The sequence below is a fragment of the Poecilia mexicana genome, unplaced genomic scaffold (genome assembly GCF_051168715.1).
Source record: "Poecilia mexicana isolate PSO_F unplaced genomic scaffold, ASM5116871v1 scaffold_15, whole genome shotgun sequence".
NCBI classification, from domain to species: domain Eukaryota; kingdom Metazoa; phylum Chordata; class Actinopteri; order Cyprinodontiformes; family Poeciliidae; genus Poecilia; species Poecilia mexicana.
Window position 1 is genome coordinate 6,465,487 of NW_028263384.1, and position 22,580 is coordinate 6,488,066.

Below are 22,580 nucleotides of genomic sequence, written 5' to 3' on the forward strand. Positions count from 1 at the left end.
CCCACACAAACAGAAGCACCTGGAAGTATGGATTACCAAAGAAACATACATGTTTTCTATGTGTGCCAGGGTGAAAAGGGAGAGCCAAGCTCTTTTGCTAAGGGGAGTAAAGGAGAGCCAGGTTCACCAGGACTAATTGGCCCAATGGGGCCCAAGGTGAGATAAGTATCATTGATTATCTTTTAGCTCAGCAATTAAAGTTGTACAAAAAACAAAGACTTAAAGAAGTTTATTTTTTAGGGCGAAAAAGGAAATAAGGTAAGACAAAACTGAAACCACTCATTAAAAAAAACAAGAATAAGGGTAATTACTTTGCAAACATGTTATAGTGGTCAATTTTCTATTAGGGGGAAGCAGGTACCAAAGGCCCTGCTGGCCCAAGAGTAAGTCTTTAATATTACATAATTGAAATACTACATTTTTTAAATTTAGGATTTCATTTCTCATTGCTAATCAAAGAACTTTTATCTCTGTGTCCACAAAGGTTCCAAATGTTTTTGTCCTGTTTCTTAGGGTCCATCAGGTCCAACGGGGCAGCCAGGAAAGATTGAACTCCAGAACACTGAAAATGTATTCCATTATTTCAGTATGTATTGTATCCCTGTAAGAGAACGTGTATTGGTTTAGTAATAGTGTGTTTCTTTGCAGAGCATTCGCAATATGCCCCTAATGGTAAGTGACTTTAGTTTATCCCTTAGTATATGGTGGGTTGTTGGAGGATTGCTCAAACCAAGAATTCAGTTCTGCCAATGAAGAATGCTAGATGTTGAACATGACTTAAAATGAACTAAAACTGCAACGCTAAAGCAGACTGCTTTAAAGATCAGACTAGCTCAGAGGGGCTAACACTAAGGTTGAGAGATACATTATATTCATGAGATCTTGTCATTCTCTACAAGATCTAGAGAAACTCATCCATGCTTTTAACTTTAGTCGCATTGGCAAGTTAAATTTATAGCACCTGCGATTCTCCTCACTTTGCTCTTCAATTCTGTTTGCATGTTGCTTTGAAGAACAGGCTTTTTTGTGTTATCAAGTCTATTTCTATACATGCAAACATTTAGAAGAAAAGGCCCCAAGTGGATTAGCAAGGAAGAGAACAAACAGTAAGATAGTAAGATCAAACTTTCAAGATGACTCTTGAAGGGCAGATGATATTGAAAGGCAAAAACAGTGTTGGGATGAGGCACTTAGCAAAACTCCAAAACATCAAGCAGAAGTAGAATCAACAAACCAAATGGATTTATGTTGTTTTTCTGACATTATTCCACATCATCATAGGGGCTTCCTGGATTACCTGGACCGCCAGGATCCCCTGGAACACCTGGTGAAAAGGTAGGTGATTTTTTTTAAAAATGGCATTTAAACAAGATTTTCTAACCCTATAATTGTGAGGATGTAGATTTTGTGTGTCTGTTTCTAGTTAATCTTGTCTCTGTGTCATCTCCCTGCCCTGATTACCTCCCTGTGTATTTAACTTCACCTGTGTCACCCACTCCCTGCCGGATCCTAGTCGTTAGTCGTGTCTCATTGTCTAGTGTTAGTTCCAGTGCTACCAGTGGTGTCTTAGTTCCCTATCTTCTTTGTTTACCTGGATTTCTGTTCACTTTGTCCATTAAAATCATCACTTTCCACTTCAACCTAGGTCCAGTTGCATACATCCTCACCACAAACACTACAATTCATGACAATAATCAGGCCTGTCTATTTACTGCCTTAGCACTGGCAATTGTGCTAAAGCCTATTAAAATGCAGATTTTTAGATCTAAGCACTAAAAGTTGTTTGTTAATGCTTATTAAAATTTTAAAGGTAGATATTAGCTGTCATACAGAAGTTTGTAACTAAGATGAAATTTGTTCAAACAAGATTAATGTTTAATTGGTATACTTGGTTAAAAAAAATAAGCATGATTACTGTATAAACACTCACATTTTCAGTTGTTGGCTTTTCCCCGCTTTATTCTAAGCAGTTTTTGCTGGTTTTAACAACAACCAAGGATGGGCCAGTTACTGGTATTGAAGCATACCATAATATGAAAAAGTCGCTGTTTCAAACCACAGACATTTTTCATACCATTCTTCCAGAGTAAGCGTTTCTTTTTACTGGTCAGAGTGGAGGTAGGATCCCAGCGGTCATGTGTAGCTGCTGCATGATGACCCCTTGCCCCTCACCTCATCTAAAGTCCGCTGTAAGGGAATACTTTGGCTACCAAAGGAAGATAGGTGGCCACTTGGAATCAAATGGACTAAGCAGCAGGTTGTACTTCTTAAGTTGCTCTTGATAGGCCTTCAAGTGAGGACTACAATTGATTAGGAGAATATGTGGAGCCTAAATATTGCAAGGGACTGATAGTGTTGAGGATGGTAAGGGGAATGAGTGTGGGGATGAAAACTATGTTAAACCTAAAAATGTCTTTTTTATGTTATTGTACCGATACATTGCAGTCAGATTTGTGGAAAAATAAATATATAAATGTAAAACTTACTGATTTGGTAGATGAGAATCTGCCAGGGGGGAATGATAGTAATAATAATAATCAATTTAATTTATAACACACTTTTCATTAACAAAAATCTCAAAGTGCTACACAGTGCAACAAAAAACAAATAAAATCAACAATCGAAAAAAGACAGTCATTTAAAAGTGGAGTAGGCTTGTCTAAAAAGAAACGTTTTCAGGCTGGTTTGAAAATCAGACAATAATTGCGGGGCTCTCAAATAGTCCGGAAGAGAGTTCCATAGACGAGGAGCAGCCACAGCAAATGCCCGATCGCCCATAGTCCTTAGCCTTGATCGAGGAAGGTGGAGAAGATTATAGGCTTGGGATCGTAAGAATCTAGAAGTTGAATGTGAAATAAGGAGGTCCTTCAAATAATCCGGTGAGGCTCCATATAGACAGTGATGAGTGATAAGTGCAATTTTATACTGAATCCTAAAAGTTACAGGAAGCCAGTGAAGCTCGTAAAGAGTAGGTGTGATGTGGTCAAATTTACGAGCTCTCTATGAATGATGATATCACTGGGGCTCTGTACCTTTGTGGGTAGAACACGTAGTGGTCCGGATTTAGATGATTGATGGAGCAGCGTGATCATTGAGATGGGAAAAGTTGTTGGTTATAGGGCGGGCGGACAGGTAACAGCACAGGTAGTGGAAGGAGAGGCCAGAGATTCTTCCTTAGGAACTTGCAGTCTTGGACATGAAGGACTTGGGCAACACAATTGGTAACATCCAAGGCACCACAAAAGGAGACCATAAGGTGAAGGACTCAGGCCACACAGTGGGTAAAATCCAAGGTGCCACAAAGGTAAACCTGCAATGAGATCAACAGGTAAATGCAACTGGAAACAATCTGGGAAAAACACAGAGACAAAACTCAGAGGGGCAGAGAGTACCACAACAGGCAAACACTCAGGTGTTGAAGTGTTGGCAACCTACTCCTCTTATACCCAGGCTGATGAGGCAGATTGCTTGCAGGTAAGTGGAATCTTAACACCCTCCAGGTGAACAATCTCCTGGCTCCATCTAGTTGACTGAACTGTTGTCTGAGAGAAGGCAGCAGACAGAGAAGAACTCCCCACAAAAGCTAAAACCCCAGTTCCCAACACATACCAGTTTGGTGCAAATTGATTGATTCATGTTTGATTTAGAGGCAACCGTATACAAGCAGCGAGGGATTGAAATTCACCATTCTGCCACATCCACACTGTTCTGCCACAGCCAGTGTTGAGCGAATTCATCATGATGTGATTTTCTGTCACTTGGCACAGGTTTAAACCTATATAAATTAAAGAGTAAAAGTAAGACATCCAGTAGAAAAACATGCGACTTCCTGTTGGAAGTGGACACGGCTAAGGTGATGTCACCAGTTGACCCTGTGAATGTGATGAGGGCTGGTTTGTAATAAGACACAGAAAGTCTGATACAGCTGTGACCTTGTATGTAGAAGTTAATGCATCTTGATGTTTCATGGTGAACTGTCAGATTTTGAGGGTTGGCCACTATACAGATGTATACCAAGTTTAATAATTCTGGGATAAAGCATGGCTTTGGGCTGATTACTTAAAGTATTATAGAGGATGCTGTAGGCCAAGCCCACCAAATATTGCTGTTGATTCCTGTTGGGGGGTGGATAAGGCTCAATCCCAATGTGTTTGGTGCAGCTCGGCTCAAATCTGTGGAATTTAGAGTCAAACGTATGGCAATGGCGTCACAGGTCACTTCGCCATGCTGCCATGCCCACCTCCTCCACTGTATCTGGTCAGTGTTGGAAACCAAGTTACACCACAATGTCTTCTGTATATAGACATAGTTTCATGTTGATTAGGTCAAAGGTGTCAGATAGAGACCATTCACAGTAAAACATGACACTTCCTGTTCTTAGTGTTGGCGGCTTAAGTGGTGTCATCATTTGACCATTGGGTATTGTAGGGCACTCAATGATGATCAATCACTGAAGGTTTGGTGTCTCAGTGAGTCTTTGTGTAGGAAATGTAACAGTTTTTGTGTTTCATGGTGAGATGTCAAACTTTGAGACCTCTACATGCCCCTTCAGCCTGCACAAGTTCGACAGTTGTACTAAATTTCATGTCTCTTTGGTGAAGTAAGGTCAGTGCAAAGGGTATTTTGAAAGTTGTTAGTGGGGGCCGCGGAGCAGTTTGTGTTGCGATTTTTGCAAAAACCTTAAAATACTTGTGTGTGCTGGGGCAGCCAACAGATTGAACAGACTGACCTGCAAGACATTATGGGAGTGAAGCTGGACTCTTTGACACCACTGTCCTTGGACAGGACTCTTCCTGCCCAGGGTGGATGTCATCTTGGACAAGTTTCATCCACTTCATGATGTGCTGGTCATCTAAAGGACCACTTTCAGCCACTTGAAACAGTTAAACCAAACATTGTACACATGTTCAAGGCCACACCACGAGACCATATCTTATACTGAACGGATACGGTTATGTATAGTTTGCTCGCTGTATGTAATCCGAACTGAAATTAACTGGTTAATGAGGAAAGATGGGCCTGGCCCGATGGTTTGTGTAAAACAGTCAGAAGAAGAATGAATACCAGGACCATGTAGATGTCAATCAGTACCAGACTGCTCTGATGTGGTAAGACAGTTACCAGATATGGATGGTGAGGTTGTGTGCTTCACCTTGTAGTCCAAGGTGAAGCACATGGGAATACGGGTACCTGAATTGTTTAGATGAAGGCCGTCAGTTCCCAGAAGATGTCTTCTTCCCCAGAAAATATAAAAATTTTCCACAAAGTTTACACTTTGAAGAATGCAAACGGAAGACAGCCAGGTCAGTCTAAGAAGTCTGCTGAAACTGCCTGTTCTTCTGGGGCGGGAAGGGGACCAGAGATATAATCATCTCTTTCCCTTTCTCTGTCATGACAATGCAGTAGCGCTTACTCGATGTTAATTCTGTCTTGATGTCTTTGGATTCACATCACTAATTCCAAGATGGGTATGAGGTTCAACCAGCTGTCCTCACCTGCTCAGTAGTTCTGTGGTAAGCGAGGGCTTTCCTGACACTGTACACAGTAAAATTAATAAAGTTTTAGACTAGTCAATTCTTTGGGCTCATTTTTTGCGCATCACGTTAAATAGACACAGTCACGTGAGTTTGTCAGACAGTTTGAAATGTTCAAAAATACAAAGGAATTTACTGTAGCCTTTGCATCACCGGCAAAGGCTACGGGAATAATGTGTGGCATAATGCCTGGCTCTTTTTCATCCATCAAAATGATCAGCGACACCTGGCGCATTGAAGCTTCTAAACTGGCAGCTTTTATGAAAACACTGTCTGTATGGAGCTTGAAACATAATTCAAGCTACATTCTGAGGATCCGAAAGAGTCTATGCCTTATGTTGGGATGTTCATCCCGCAAAGACATATATTTCCAAGTCCATATTCTTTAAAAGCCATTTAAACAAAGAAGTATCCTGTAAACCTTAGCCTTCCTCTAATTTTATCCATCAAATATCTGAAGGACTTTTAAATTTGTGTATTTTTTTAGGGACAGCCAGGTATTGGCATCAAAGGGGAAAAGGGTGCGATAGGGCAAAAAGGTGACAAAGGAGACAGAGGCTCTCTTCGATTTTCTGTAAGTAGACTTTTGTATCCTCCTTCCCTGTTGTTTGTTTTTTAATGAAGTAATTACAATTGTAGAGTTTGTGGTCTTGAACATTTGCTTCATATTAGGATGCATTTCTTCTCTGTGCTATGGTGTCACTGTCTAAACATTTCTAATCTTTGTACTTACTTTTATAATTAACCAATAATAAAAATAAAAAAGTTTCACATACAGTTTTAAAAATTGAGTTTACAGCCATGCTGTTAGTTGTATGACTGTTGCCTTCACTGCTCTGATAACAAAGCTTGTTTGAAGTATCCTGGGAATGGTGGCCATTTTAAGGGGCATATAACAATAAAGTATTAAGTGGGTTTTAGTTGGCCAGGCAAAGCATTTAAATCTGTTAGCATAACTGCTCAGATAACTCAACCACTCAGAATTGATTTATCTGAGTAGTTATTTAATCATCTCAAAAAGCTGTACTCAACAGAAGGTGGTGTTGCTGTGGTTCCACAGGTTTTTGTTGTGGTACTTGCTGTGGTTACAGCAAGAGGTACTGCAGATGGCATGACTGAGGGCAGTGCTGTGGTGGTGGTGTCGGTTGTTTTGGAGATGATAGAGGTGGTTAGCTCGGAGGTGACAGAAGATGATGAGGGGTTATGAACAGATGTGGCCACCCAAAGTCTGATCAATTTCAATGGGATCCTGGGAGTTTTCTCCTTGTACCTTCTAAGGTGATCAATCTTGATCTTATTGATAGATTTCCCACTGCTATCAACAATGCCAACACTTTTCCCATCAATCTTACTTATGGTGTAGGGTCCAAGGAAATCTGGGTCCATCTTTCCACTTTTCCGTTGCTGACTTCTGTTTTTTTTTCTCCAATGTCCCCATCCTGAAAGCTTTGAGGCTGTGCTTGTGACCGATGTCTTGACCTAGTTCTTTCTTGTACTTCCTCTTGGTTTCCTTGGACAACTTTTGGTATTTTCTCTTCCCGGTTAAAGTCTACAGCCACTTCTTCCTCCATTGATATTTCCTCAAACCTCATCAAGTTGAATAAATTGAAAACAAAATATGGCTTGGGGATGGTCTGGGGCATAGATGCTCCTCTTTACCCCCAGGATTTTTCACACCTCAGTGTTGATCTGTAACCAAATGTGTTGAATTAGTTTTCAGCTATGTTCTTTATGCTTACAAGTAAAATACATTGTTAGAACATGCATAGAAGCAATTTCTATCAAGCACCGCTGGTAATGCATATGAGTTGCTAAACTCTTTCCGTTGGTTCAACAAGATTCTTTGTTGAACCAGTTTAAGTATCCATTCTGTGACCTCTGCTGCAGTTTCAGATTTGATTCGGTAGACCTGTGTCCATCTAGTACAGTAATACATAATAATGTGGTGCAAAATGTTGAACCTTACTTTAAAAAACAATAAGTTTTATAAAGTTAAAGCAAAATTGAAATATATTTATTGGAACAGTGTGTCGCAGTTAAAAACTTAAATACGCACAAATTGAACTTATGTCTGCATAATCACAACATGATGCTGCTACCCCCATGCTTGACAGTTAGGATGTTACAACGGTCCCCATTCTTCCTCCAAATGTAATGATAGTCATTATGGCCAAACAATTCCACTGTAGTTTCATCAGACCAGCTGACATATTTCTGCAATCTGGTTTTTTATGTTTCTTTTGAAATAAAGGTTTCTTCATCTCTAAGTGGCCTTTCAGCTCATGTCAGTACAGAACAGTTTGACTGTGGTTAACAACACTGTCTTACCTGCTTCAGTCAGCATATAGAGGAGATATTTGGCTTTTGTTCTAGAGTCTATCTGCACATTTTGGACCAAAGACATTCATCTCTGAAACACAGAGCCCCTCTCATTCCTGAGCAATATTATGGTTGGACATTCTCATCATGCCTATACTTGCATATAATTTTTTCAACAGATGAACACAGCTCTTTCAAGCATCGGTGAATTGTTCCCAAAGATGAATCAGACTTGTGCAGTTGCACAATTCTCTTCCTGGTTTCTTGGCTGATTTCTTTTGACCTCCCCATCATGTCAAATAAGAAACCTGGGCTGTCCATGACGACATAATGACGTGACTGGCTTTGCTCTCAGCAAACTGGTTCTTTTACAGAATCGGGTAAGAACTGGCTCCAGAACCAGAGCCAAGAAAACAACTGGACCTCTATGGTGGAAAATTTTGAAAGCGCACTAAATTAATTAATTTAATACTTTACAAGCATTAAATTAATTAATTGCATGATAAATTAAAAAGAGTTCAATAATTTCTTTTTTCATAATTTGTTTACCTCTCTCACTCTTTCTCTCTCTCTCTCCCTCTCTCTCTCTCTCTCTCTCTCTCTCTCTCTCTCTCTCTCTTTTTCCAGACTGAAAACTGGATGACAAAAGTTTTCAGTCTGGTGCACTGATGAAGGGCAATTTTGTTCACAGAGACTTTAGTATCTCTTTTGTTTGTTTTTGTTTTTTCACACTATTATTTCCAAGTTATAATGCCTGCTCATGAACCTCCACATTTTTTATAACTTTTAACATTTTTTAATGCAAAAACACAGCGGGCTACTGGTGGACTGCCACTACCACCGGGCGTAGCAGTGTCTAGACATTTAGACACTTTCAGAATCTGCAAATAACTTAAAATGCCCAAGTAGACGTGTTCAAGGCTTTGTCGTGGCCAGTCACATTTACCAAACAGAGCCACTCTTCTCATTAGGAAAACAAAGAAAACATCAATAAGTGAGTTAATAGACTAATATTTTCATTTCAGCTTGCATTATATATTAAGATGTGTTATCACAGGGGCAGTCATGGACCAGGTTAGATGATCCGTGACTGTTTGTTAAATGGGTTACGTGTTCCTCAGCCTGAAAAAGTTTGAGAAACACTAAAGCCATCACTAACATGAAGCTGCTGCCCATTGGTGCTGCAGTCCCTCAGCAGTTTTAATAGATATGGGACCATTTAAGAACAGTTAAATACTACACACACATTATGATGACTGAAAAACAGCACACTGCAATGGCGCAGTAATGCTGAATGTCATTACCACGCCATTATTGTCAGTACCAATAAAGGTACAGTCCTGGCCCTTTATACTGTTTTTTTTTTGTTTTTTTTAAAGTTTTTACGTTAATTGGACTCAGGAAAAAAATAATCAATCCAAAAAATTATTTTGTAAAATTGAGTAATGCCCGCCCTGCGACAGACTGGCGACCTGTCCAGGGTGTACCCCGCCTCTCGCCCGAAACGTTCGCTGGAGATAGGCAGCAGGGACCCTCCTGACCCCACTAAGGGACAAGGGTGTTAGAAAATGGATGGATTGATGAATGAATGAGCAATATCCAGCAAAAAAAATCACTAGTTTAACATTTAAACACATTTAGAAATATTTGTGCTTCTTTTCTGTTATGCATGCCCTCAGGTGATTTTTCTTTGTTTTTTGTGCTAACAGGGCCCCACAGGACCAGCAGGTATACCAGGGCCTCCAGGACCAAAGGGAGATAGAGTAACTAACATTTTTATTGTTCATTGTCCACTTGAAAGCATAATAAAAGTGTTACATTGTTGATGCATTTTATATTTTTTCCACATGGCAACAGGGTGAAAAGGGAAATGCAGGCTTGCTAGGACCAACTGGCCTTCAAGGCATCCCTGTGAGTCGGACGCTCCGTTTTACATATTTTTTATCCAGCATTATGGAAAACAACACATTTTCAAACTGCTGGCATTATTACTGAAAGTTGTGTCTGTGTGAGCAGGGAGTTATCCTACATCACCAAAACTATTATGTAATCTGCCTTTACACATAAGGATTTAAGTGACACAGTATTCTTACACAGTAAAATATTTGAACTGAGATTTTCCACTTTGAAAATACAATCATGTTCCATTCTGAACACAGTTCTTTTATAGTTACTACATGACAGTATAGTAATTATTCTCTGAAAACTAAAATAAAAAGGTATCACCACGAGAACCATCACAATCTGGGCTGATGATGCCTCTCTGCAGCTGCAGAATTGATTTGGAAGAACAAACTGGGACATTTTTGAACATACAGACCTGGAGTTATTCACTGACAGTGTTCTGTGTTACATCAAGACCTGCACTGACAATGTCACAGTACCCAGGTCCTCACAAACAAAAAGGCATGGATGACTCGCGTAGTCCAGTGGCTGCTAACATTGTTTTCAGGTGTGGGGACAAGGTCCTCTGCAGCTTGGCATGGAGCAACCGTCAGATGGAGCATGGAGCCCCAGGGCAATAACAACAGCAGGCAGGTTTGGGTGGGAATCCAGCACGTCACCAACTACAGGACCAGCCATGGAGCAGCTGAAAGTGTCATCTCAATAAATGGAGAAGTTGAACCACTTCTTTGCTCGTTTCGAGTCAGAGCTCCAGTGGCCGCTGTTTCGAATGCAGGAGTGCAATTAAGCACCTCTAACCTCAAGGTTTAGGAATATGAAGTGAGACGCTCGCTACAGTCTGACAACCCCAGAAAGGCAGCATTTGTAATATGTATTTATGTAAAAAAAAAAAAAAGATCTGATTTTGGTTTAATAAAGGAAACACACAAAAAACAAGTCTATTTTTTTTATTTTATTTCCATTGAAATAATAAACAAAAAAGGAAAAAAGTCTGAAATGAAAAAACAAACTGCCTGATTATACATGGACTGCATTGACTGGTTTTGTGTTGAGTTTAGCAATTTTCATTGTCTCGACATGTCAGTTCAAGCCCTTACATCGCTTCTGTCAGACTGCCCCAGGGCTACTATCAGTGCTACTATCCAGTAGCTTACCACCTTCAATTGTGTGAGTGTGTGTGTGTGTGAATGGGTGACTGTATTGTGAAGCACTTTGGGGCCCTCTGGACTTGATAAGGTGCTATGCAAATACAAAGCCATTTACAAAGTCTTTTATAGCTCTCATGTTACACTCATGCAGGTGTGTTGAAGTTTGCTGGCTCTGACCAGAGAAACTAGGCCTGTCACAATAACAAATTTTGCTGGGCAATTAATTGTCCCACAAATTATTGCGATAAACGATAATATTGTCATTTTAATAGCATAACAATTGCATAAGTAGGCAAATACACCCTGCCAGTGGTCAGTAATTTCAAAAGAACATTTAACAAGGGCACCGTTCACATTCAGATCCTCTGGTTGAAGTTGGGGGGAGGAGTCGCACCCCACAAGATGCCGCCCTGGGCGGTGGCCCATGTGTCCCATATCAGAAACGCCACTGCACCTCAGTGATTGTGGACTGTCACTATGACGGTCCCCAAGCAAGGAAACCTACATAGATACAGTTTAGCTACAAATATGCTGGTTGTATTGTTTAGTTGCTACTGTTTTACAACATAGCGGCTCCACAGGTTCAGTTGTTCACCTCAGTCATTCAGTTTGAATCCAAAGCGCTCCCAGACTGCAGCTGTCACGTTCGGCTTTTAAATCAGCATTTCCCCGACTCACTCCTCTTCGGGCTTTAAGCTGTGGTAGGAGACCAGGAGCCCGGCCCTTGTGGGACCCGCTGTGTTACTGACAACGCTGCTTGATGCACAAATTCAAATGTATTGAGTATGATTACAGATTTAAAAGTGTTATTTATTTCACATTTCTCTTTGCAGGGTTTGCAAGGACCACAAGGACTGAAAGGGAATCGGGTAAGAAATTACAAATTTCTTATTGACAATTACAGTTGAAACCAGAAGTTTGCATCACCCACAAAGAGACACATTTTTCTGTCTTACTGTCTGAAGTTAAATCAGTTCAAACTTCTCTTCTTTTTTGGTCAGTTAGTATTACCTCAATTATTTCTGTTTGCAAAATGTCACAATCATTTGCATATATCTCCTTAGTATTTCTTAGTGTTGTCTTTGAGCTGTATAACTTTAAATGTTTTGGACATCCTTCCACGTGTTTCTCACAGCTGTTTGTTGGGGTTCTGTCCCATTCGTCCTGACAGAACTAGTGTACTATAGTGAGAATCTAAAAGTGGTATTTTAAGAACAAACAAGACATTTTTAAAAGTAATCCTGTATCACACAAGTTTTTTTTTTTTTTTTTCAACTTTACTTGACATTTCGATTTGAACTTTCCTTGATAGTGACTTAGCTTCATTGATGAATGCATTTTCCTTTTGAGGCCGTGATAGATCATCTGGCACTACTAAATAAATCTCTGATAAATTCTGTCTCTTAATGTTGTGACATGTAGAAAAAATAATAATTTTGGTCATTCTAAGTGACTAAAAAAGAGAGAGAAACGTTTCACCTATTTTTATTTTTTATTTTCTCAACTTTGCTTGACATTTTGATTTGAACTTTGCTTGACTTAGTGACTTAGCTTTAAAGTTGGTTGCATCCTCATTTTTTTGAGGATAAAATTGATCAGCTAAGCAGCAGCAATGTTGAATATGACCTCAAACCCGTACTGTAGTGACGTGGCAGTGACGTGCGGTCAGGGGAGGCGAGTGAGGCACTGCCTCACCTGTAATCCTGATAAGTAAAAAGAAACACATGAGAAGTAAAATAGATGCTAACAATGACGAGAGAAAACCAGTTTGTCCACTTGAATTTTCTATGAATTATTTTTTTGTTTATTGGTAATTTCAACATTTTTATGGTCAAAATCACTGAATTTATGCATTGCCTGTTGAAATACATGAAAGACGATTGGGGTGAGACAGTTCAGTGCTACGCCTCACATCTGAATCACACAAGTGAATAAAGTTGGCAGTTGACGCATTCCCACTGTTGTCTCTCTTCATGTCACGTGTCAAACCCAAAAGAGTGTTTGTATATCTGTGTTAATGGAATGAATTAAGTGATGAGTTTAAAAAAAAGTAAAAATATAAACCAGCTTTTTTTTTTATTATTGAGAAATATGTTGTATAGGATGGGTGTCTCAAAACCCAAAACTGCTATTCATATTAAAAATGTATAAATAATTGTACATTTAAGGATGAGAATGAGAGATTTAAGTGTCACTTAAAGTGGGAACAATTTGAGAGTTAATCTGGTGGGGAGATTTAAATGTTTAGGAATATGAGAGGGGCAGGAAATCATAAGATCTTGCGTCGTCTACCTGCTCCTTTTCGAACAAATAATGTTAAATTGCATGCCGATGGGCATGATAATTTGTTTTAATTTTCTTTTCTTGCTTTTACATTTTGTGTGTTTGAAATAAATAAATAGAAACAAGGATGTTTTCTTACAACAGAGTATTTGTGGAGAAGGATAGGTATATGGACGTCTTATAGAATAAAGGTAAGATCATACATGATTCTCAGTTTAATCAGAAAAGAGAGAGGTCAAATAATAAAAAAAAAGTGACCTTATTAAATCTTCTTTTATTTTTGCTATTATATTGTTAGCAGCTTTAATTCGGTATGGTCAATTTTTAAAATATAACATTTGTATTTGATTTTGGATCTGATCTGACCCAGGAGTCTGTGCCTCACCAGTCATGAACCTCACCGCACGTCACTTATGTGGGTTTGCTTAGAATATGTTCGAATAGCCTAGCAAAAAATGAAATGAAATAAAATAAGTACACATGTTAGGCAACACACATATATGTGTAATATAAACAATTTTCAGTTGTCATTTTATACAGAACATCTTAGTGAAATATTGGCTGCTAAGAAACTGATAGTCACTCTCCTCTCTTGTGTATACCTCTTTAAATAGGTTTCATTAATATATATAAATATATATAATATACATTATACATATATAATGTATATTTCCACTCCTATCCTTGAGGTTCATAAGCTCTCCCAGCACATTCAACTGGCCTTGGTTTCTATGAGTATCCAAAATTACAATGGGACACATGAAATAAACCTACCCAATTTTAACTTCTTTAATGAAGATATTTAAAAAAAAAAAATCAAGGCTGGGAGATAGTACTGGTGTTTTTACCATTTGTCCTGTCTTCCTTTGTTTCTGCAGGTCTTCCTATCCCCTTTTCCCTTCCTTCACCTTGTTCTTTGCCCTATGACTGCTTTTGCAGGGTTTGCCCTCCTTTCTCTTACAAACCCAGGCCTTCTTTTCCTCATCCTCTTTCCACATTAACATATTCCTGATTTAATCCTTTTCCTTTAAGACCTCCCTTTTCCCCACCTTTCTCAATATAACAGTAGCTATTTCTTTTAAACTCCCTTCTCCCCCAAATCCCAATCCTTATTATTTACCTGAAATTGGCAATACATAAATAAATATTAACAATTCTGCATTGAAATTTTGCTTATGCAATATTCATCTTTCATCTTGCCAACAACTGATGGTATTGGCCAGATGAATGATTCATCCACTCCTTCAGCCGTGCACTTGGTGAGTAGGGTACTCCATTAATACAGTGTTCAGTTAGTTTAAGTTTTCCTACCAAACTGCACACAGCTGGGTTACAACCAATAACCAATACTGAACACTGCTCTATTTAATCAAAACCAGCTTTAGTGTCCACGTTTGTGCACACAGACAAACCATTTGGCTTTGGTTCTGCTTTACTCTCAATCTACATACATTTTAAATACAAATTTATACAGTTTGGTGTGAGACATTTTTTACAGCCTTGGGGGGAAAAATCTGTCTCTGTGGTGGCTTCATTTTTTTCAAGTAGCATTCTAAATAGCTAAAGGTCTAAATAGTTTGTGTCCAGGATGTGTGGGGTCTGCAGTGATGTTAGTTGGCCTTTTTCTGACTCTGAATGGAGGGAAAGACGGTCCTGTTTATGTTTTTTGTGGACCTCATTGCTCGTTGCACTCTGGCCATGTCATCTTTTGTGGCTGACTCAAACCAGGCAATCTTAGACGTTTGCAAGGCAGACTGAATAATGGCAGTGTAGAAGAGGAGCAGGAGCTCATGTAGTAGGTTCTTGATTTGTCACAAGACGTGGAGAAAGAACACACACCTCAAGGGCATCGTTGCTGATTGTTCCTGTGGAGGAGAAGATGCTCTTCTGCTTCATTTGTTGTTGCTGTCAGTCAGGGAGATGGTGATCCACTTGCAGGCGAAGGTCTGATGCTGTGAGCTGGAGGATGGCTTGGCTGATGGCTTAGAAGGCTGAGCTGAAATCTACAAACGGGATTCTGGCACATGTCCTTAGACAGTCAAAACTGTGCCTGATGAATTGTGGTCCCAGGCTGACTGCATCATCCACCGACCTGTTGGTCCAATAAGCAAATTGGAGGGGGTCCAGGATGTTTGTTTTACTTTATATTTGCTTGTTAAGTTTTCAGTTCCCTAAAATTCTTATGCAGTTTAGTCATTATGGGTCACAGGTAAGGAACCTACAGACTGTCTGTGACCTTGGTCTACCCATTTTGATATAAGAAGATGAATTTGTCCACAAAATAGCCTAAATTTACAGCTGAATTACTTCGTAATTAACCTCTTTCGTCAAACTATTGGCATGTAATTTAACTACTGATGAAAAATACAGAAAGGAATGTGTATATTAAATGATAAAATGAGAATCAAATCATATTTGATGATCATACTTCTAGAAGTTCTCCAGTTAACACTTCGAAGGTTTAAAAAGTCCTCTTTCTGTGCCAGCAGGTTAGAAGGAAACATGTGCACTGCATTTTGGCAGTGACGCCTACAGCTAGCTGTTAATGGATGGCGTTCTGATGCACATCTCACTATCTGCATCCCTCTCTATGTGGATGATATTAAGCTATGTGCCAAGAAGTGTTGTTATAAGTGTTGTTTAATCACTTACATGTCAAAGACACTTCATAAGAACCCTGCTCACCAAATGAGTACCTTTGACCTCCCTTTTTAATTCCTTCTGCTTACTTTCCTTTCACACCAGAAATGCTTCACGAAATCAATGTCTTTTAAATACCTCAAAAAATTCACATCAAAGTAGTATTTTGAAATAACTTATTTTCCATGTATGCCAAGTTAAAGTGGCAGAATGTAACTTTTACAAAAAAAATTGTTTTACATATTTTTTAGAACTGTCACTGCGTTGAGACAGTGAGGCTGTGAAAAAATTTAGCTCCTCCACCTCCTATCAATACCGTTGCCATGTGAAGAAATGCATCGCTCTCTGTCAAAACAACCAATCAGAGGCAGAAGTGTCTTAGTGCTGTCAATCAACTTGTGTATGTGCTGCTCAAAGTGTTAATGACAGAGAAACAACTTAATGTTTCAGGATGACTGTTTATCCTTTGCCATGCTGGCTTGCCTGAGCATTCATGACAGCCACTGCTGTCAGGAAGAAGCTGTAGCAAAGAGCAAGGGGTAAGCAGTGCAAATAAGAGGATGACTGACAGCGCTAAGACACACCTCCTGGTTCCAATTCGTTGTTTCGAGTTAGCACTGGAAGAAGTTCCGACGAGCTTGATTTTTTTTTCATAGATTCTCTCATGTTATGCTGTCATGACATGGTGACAGTTTCAACAAATATGTAAAAAAGTTAAATAAAAGTTTCATACTGCAGCTTTAAATGTACTTCAGAGACATAAAAGTGTGTCTTTTTTTAAATACACTGTTGTTTGCAGGGAGAAAGGGGCAAGAAAGGCAACAGGGGGGCCAAAGGGGATAAGGGAGACCAAGGAGCACCTGGATTAGATGCCCCATGTCCTTTGGTATGTCAGCAAATCAATGTGGAAAGTAAAGAGGCAAAGGGAAGGACTACCACTCTGGAAAATCCCACAGTGCTTTGGTTACCCTGAACATTTATACTTAGAAATCATCTTGCTCTTTTATTGACTATAAAAAAACAAGAAAAGTTTTGGTCAGGTTTTCATACCTACCAGAAGGCAGCAACTGATATTGTAGTTAATATCAATAAACCTTAATTAGAATAAACCAACGATATACATTTGAAGCAAACCATTTTTGCCTAGACATAAGGCCAAAACTCTTTTTGAGGACCTCTTTATTCATAAAGAGGCGGTCAGGAGCCCGTCACTCCTGGTGAGTGTTCACAAACCCCAAAGTATGTTAGACTTCTTTAGCATTTATTTTACTTTGCCATTCTCTGGAGTTGAGATACCAGTTTGGGGAGCAGAGGGAGTCAACTCAGAAAAATATAATCCAAGTCAATTTTAAAACACTTCCAAAAAGGCAGCAAAAACGGTTTTCATTAACAAAAGTGTTGTCATCAGTTGGAGCCCATTTTTAAAGTGACTCTGCAGCCATTTGATTGAATGGAGCACTTCGTTTCATTACTCAGTGAGGGAAGATCTGCAACACCTTAGCTACAGCAATGGATCTTAAATGGCTGATTTCATAAACAGGGTTTCCGAGGCTTTAAAGGGGACAAAGGTGAACCAGGCTTGCCAGGCCTGGATGGGCTGGATGCCCCTTGTCCTGTGGTATGGTCCTCTTCCTTTCCTGTTACATCTTCAGCATGTCTGCACTGTGTATAATTCTTACTGCCAAAGGAAAAAAGATGATTAACAAAAATATTACTTCTTCCTCTAACAAGAACAAACATTTACATGATTGCTTTTTATAATTATGGCATATCTATTCTGGTATCTCACTTAAACTAACAAGCATTTTTTTAATCACTAAGGATTTCTTCCACGTACACAGAAACGTATTAACGACACTAACAATATCATTAACAGAACATTTAAATTCTGACATAAAGCAGATCTCAAAATGTTAGGATTCCAGGTGTTTGTGACATGAAACCACTTTAAAAAACTTCTAACTTTGATATGTGTATAATGTGCACTTCAACTGAAAAAAAAACTTGTTAGTAAAATTTTCAAAAGACCTGCAGTAACAGTTTAGCAAAAGTATGCATCTTTCAGGTAAACTGCATATTGCTTGCATGGGGCATCACATTTTTTTCCTCATAACTTACCACAGAGACTCAGGCAAAACAAATTCTGTCCAAATGTGTCAAAGGCCTGGTGTTTGTGTGTCAGACATTTCTGATGTGCAGGGCGGGTTTTCTTAAAGGTTTTGAAACCCAGATAGAGGATGTTAAAGTTGCAATGAGTGAAAGAAACCAGCAGCGCCACCTGGAATAATACTCCAGGAAAATTGGGTTGTAATAAGGACACAGGTAAGTTCTACTGGAAGAAAGGAGACAAGATTCAAAAGTTCTATGAGATTGATTGAAGTTCAATATTTAAAAATCACTTTTTAATTTGCAATACCCTAAAACAGAATGGTTAAGGCAAAGTTAATATGATTTAACCAAAATTGTTGGCTGAAGTAATGCATTTGAATCTCAAGGGGGCCTGAGGTTTACCAATGGGGGAAGCAGTGATGAAAGGGGGGCAACGTCCAGTGAAGAAATGACTGCCCTAGAGCCCAACCACCAGGCTTAGCAAGTTTTCTGGGGGAAACCTTGAAAGAAAATATGAACACAACAACAAATACAATATTACAGTAACTCCAGGTGAGCGGTGCCATCGACGCCCCAGCCAGCAAGGGAAGGTCTGAGTTGATCTTTTAAAATATTTTCAGAAGGCAAAACACCAGCGAACATCCCAGATTGAAAGCTGGTAAAGAGGCTCATCGGGAAGCTGTGAACTGGTAGGTCAAGGCAACCGCTATGTGAACTGATCAATAAATAAAAACAACTCACCAAGTATGGAAGAATATATTTACATATTTCTGTATTAAGGAGGGCTCCATCTTTCCTTTTCTTCACCTTCTTATTCCTCTCCATCTTTCTCCGCTTCCTTTTACACTTTGAATCCATGTCACATCTCCCGCTCCTCTTCTCCTATTAGGCCAGATCCCCTGCTTGCTGTCATCGGATCTGAAAAATCTGGCCAATCAGATCAATCAGAAAAGTTACCACCCCAACTAACTAATATGCCCCCTGAACACAGAGAGTCAACACAATTTTTCTGGTGAGAGTATACAGATGGGTTGATGGGGCATGTTCTACCGCCCATCATGCTGCGTTTACGGGCTTGTAGAGAAATGGAAATGCGTATGGTCAGAGCTGTGCTGATCGTGTGCACAGATCGTACAGTTACTAACTCTCTCCGTGAGTTACTGCGGAAATAAAATGCATTAAATGAAAATTCTGCTTAACATCCAACAATGTCTTGTTTAGATAACAAAAGTATTTTTGAATGTTTTTTCATGAAATGCATCAACATTTGTGATAGATGTTATTTACACTGACATTTTATCCATAGCATGCATATGGAAAACTCAAAAAAGTCAGTAAAGTTGGAGCCACATTTGACTCTCTATGGATGTTCATGTTTCAAATATACTTTTGAAAGTAGCTTTAGAACATTAGTTTATTTTTACTGTCATTTAGCCGAACAAAGAGCCGTAAACATAATTCTTACATTCATTGTTGCAAGTTTTTACATAATTCATCATGGAACGATACCTTTGATTTTCTTCCCTTGTCTTCTGTCTCCAGGGGGATGATGGCTTACCGGTCATAGGCTGCTGGAATAAAGTAAGTGTGATTCTGTTTTAGTGCTCGTCTCACGTTTATGTAGATTGCAACGTCACCACTAACATATCTTGCAATTTGTTCTCTTTTGCAGTGATCATAACCTTGGAATGGCTTTTGTGTCTGTTAAGAATATATTTATTTATTTTTTACTTATCCCTATGTGTGTGTGTGTGTGTGTATATATATATATATATATATATAGACAGACTTAATCCCAGCAGCTACACAGCGATGCACCGCTATAGCCATCAATCCAAAAAAGAAAATGGACAGACCAAAAAAAAAATATCAGCAAATGTTTCATGTTTTTTCCATCTTATGTTTTCTACTTTGCAACATGTACATCTTTTATCTCGTAAAAAAAAAAATCATCTATAAAAGCAGAAGGCACATTTACACAGAACAACGTTTAACCTGAGGAAATTGAGCATTTGCAAAAACAGCTGGTGTGTTTTTGAGAGAAAGTTTTAACCACCTAAAGAAAACTGCACATGAAATATTTCCTTTTAACTAAGTGCTTAATGATTAACCTGTTTTGACCTGTTTGTCTGAAGGGTCAACATCCTTTCCAACTGGCTAGAAAGTAGCGCTGCCTGCCAAAGACAACTTAGTGAAGCCAGAGGAGAAAAAACTTGAAGCGATATTGAAACGTCTTGGGAGTTTGTTTTTTTTTTGTTTGTTTTTGTCAAACCTGTTGACGAACACAAAGCCTGCTTTTTGAGTCCTGGGATGCAGAAAGGCAGAGGAATGCCAGCATCCTGCACCAGGTTACCGAGGATCCAGCTGAGGAGCACACAGGGAGACGATGTCTGAGGATTTCTCTCCAGTCTTCTGTTATCGTTTTCTGTTTTCTGATTAAATTATCTTTGACCTACGGCGCTGAAGTTGGAGCGAAATCGAGGAATGGAATTTATTTATTACTTTTTGATAAAGACTTCTTACGAGCAGCACGCCACACAAATTAACATTTTGTGTTTCCTAAAAAAAAAAAAAAGCGATCATGATTCCTATTAATATAGTCTGATTAAGATTATTTTTGTGCAGCTATTGCACATTAACTTGTGTTAACATTTGTGCTATTTCCATAAAGAGCATAATGTCATGACTGGTGACATTTTTAACATTCTTTCTTTTTTTTGTACTGATGTGTTTTACATTTTATGTCTATACTTGTAAATATTTTACAATTTCATTACTATGTATTTAAAGGTATTTAAAAAGTGTTGATTTTTAAATATACTGTAGAAGTTTGTTATTTTGATTTCAGGCTCGTTCAGAGCTGAATGACTGCTGGTGTGGGAATTTGGGCATTTGATTCCGGACTGGGCTTGAGCCTCCCTGCGGTGTGGAAAGTACTGTTGAGAACTAGAATGAGAAACCGCTGGATGTGAAAGTGAAACGTGGTTCGCGTTCATATGTTTTGTGCATATAGGATATGTCTCCTGTTGTCGTTCTTTTGAATTCAGAATGCAAAGCCATAGTAAATAACAGAAAAAGTAGGTCTTGTTTCATTAAAAAGAAAAAGACACAGACGTATTCCTAATGTCATGTTTTTCCTTTTTTTAAGCGTACATTTCTGCATGTTTTTATTCAGAGCAAAGTAACAAATACAGTCAGATTTCTTGTTTATGAACACAAACTGGTCAATGGGGTGATTCTGATTCTGACAGGCGGAGCGAGGGATGCATCCTGGGTACTGATACTTTATAGGTCACAGGCGCATGACCTTCTAGCAGATTTTTCTCTTTTTTTGCTTCATACCAGACCTTATAATGGATTCAGTTTTGAGTGTTATTTTCAAGGTTCACTAGTAGCACTACTTACTGCCTGTCCTCGCTCTTGGAGCATAATGGCAGCTGGTTTGTCAAAAGGCCCGTGCGATACAAGCTGAAATGCTTTTCAAAGTAACAAATACATCTGGGCCTTTTGGATCTTTGCACATTTTTAGAGTTGCCAAGTTTCGTATAAAGTTTTTTTTTGTTTTTGTTTTTTTTTTTTTCACAAAATATGTACAATGTTTCATTATTAGGGAGTGAAGTTGGCAACAATTGCAGCAAAGTTTTTATTTTCTTTTGGTAATTTTCTATATTTTACAATGTTAATGAATTTGTCTATCGAGGTTTTTAAATGCAATCCACAATTTTTAAAAAATGTGTTTATTGTATTTTAAATTAATGTGATTTGCAAGACTTCATTGTTGTTCTCATATAAAATTTTTCTGCTTTTTTCCGAACCCAAAATGTCCTCAATTTGACATGTACATAAGGATACCCAATAAATACCAAATTAAAATAGTAAAGAGCATCATGCAGACTTGTTTTTTATTATTATTATTTTGAGGTGTATCAACTTTTTAAAACTGCACAGGAAACCTGCACAACTGAGCGTGATCTGTCGAAAACACCACCAGATGCTTATGGTGAGAATGGTGGCAGCAGGCGGACTGAGTTCATCCCTCAATATTTTTCTATAAATTTTATATTGCTTATAATTATATTTGTATTTAACTCTAAGGTAAAAGACTCCGACAAATACAGTGTCCTGATGCCCATGTTTGTCCTCTGTGATTTTAAGCATTATTCACTAAAAAGAACATCCAGAGCTATGACATGGTAGACATCTGAAAAACAGTTGTATTGAATTCTGACATTATTTACAGGGTTGTAGAGTAAGGTCAGGGATTATTATGGTCATCATAATCTGTGACCAGTTTGATCCTGGCTGTTTTAGGGTTCAGTGTCATTCAGAATGCATCCAGAGTGAAGAGAACTCTGAAAAACAGTTTCCACCATGGGAAGAAATCTGTTCTATTCGGTAACACTTTATTTGAAGGGGCGTTATTTGACATGACACTGTCATAAACATGATATAACTTCATAAATGTCTTCATGAAGTGTCATTTTGTAAATAGTTCCATCTTTCATACAAAGCTGCACTAAAAGTTGCATTAAAACTCCACTAAATGTGTCAATTTTGCATTATTTGGCAAATAAATACACCTTTAATGCAAAATTCTATTAAAACTCGCATTCGACGTCTATTAAAAGTGTCAACTTTGCAT

The 22,580-nt window shown here is 38.6% G+C and overlaps 1 protein-coding gene across 1 annotated transcript in view; it reads left to right on the forward strand.

Annotated features, from left to right (window-relative positions):
• Positions 1–21,823, forward strand: part of col13a1 (collagen, type XIII, alpha 1) — a 42,652-nt gene extending 20,829 nt beyond the window's left edge. Inside the window, exons 14-25 of the mRNA XM_088013161.1 lie at positions 70–156; positions 241–258; positions 348–383; positions 514–570; positions 649–672; positions 1,282–1,335; positions 9,563–9,616; positions 9,711–9,764; positions 11,740–11,775; positions 16,629–16,715; positions 19,481–19,519; positions 20,074–21,823. Coding sequence (XP_087869287.1) covers positions 70–156; positions 241–258; positions 348–383; positions 514–570; positions 649–672; positions 1,282–1,335; positions 9,563–9,616; positions 9,711–9,764; positions 11,740–11,775; positions 16,629–16,715; positions 19,481–19,519; positions 20,074–20,106 — 579 coding nt within the window. The 3' untranslated portion in view covers positions 20,107–21,823. The remainder of the gene's footprint in view (positions 1–69; positions 157–240; positions 259–347; positions 384–513; positions 571–648; positions 673–1,281; positions 1,336–9,562; positions 9,617–9,710; positions 9,765–11,739; positions 11,776–16,628; positions 16,716–19,480; positions 19,520–20,073) is intronic.
• The last annotated feature ends 757 nt before the right edge of the window (positions 21,824–22,580 follow it).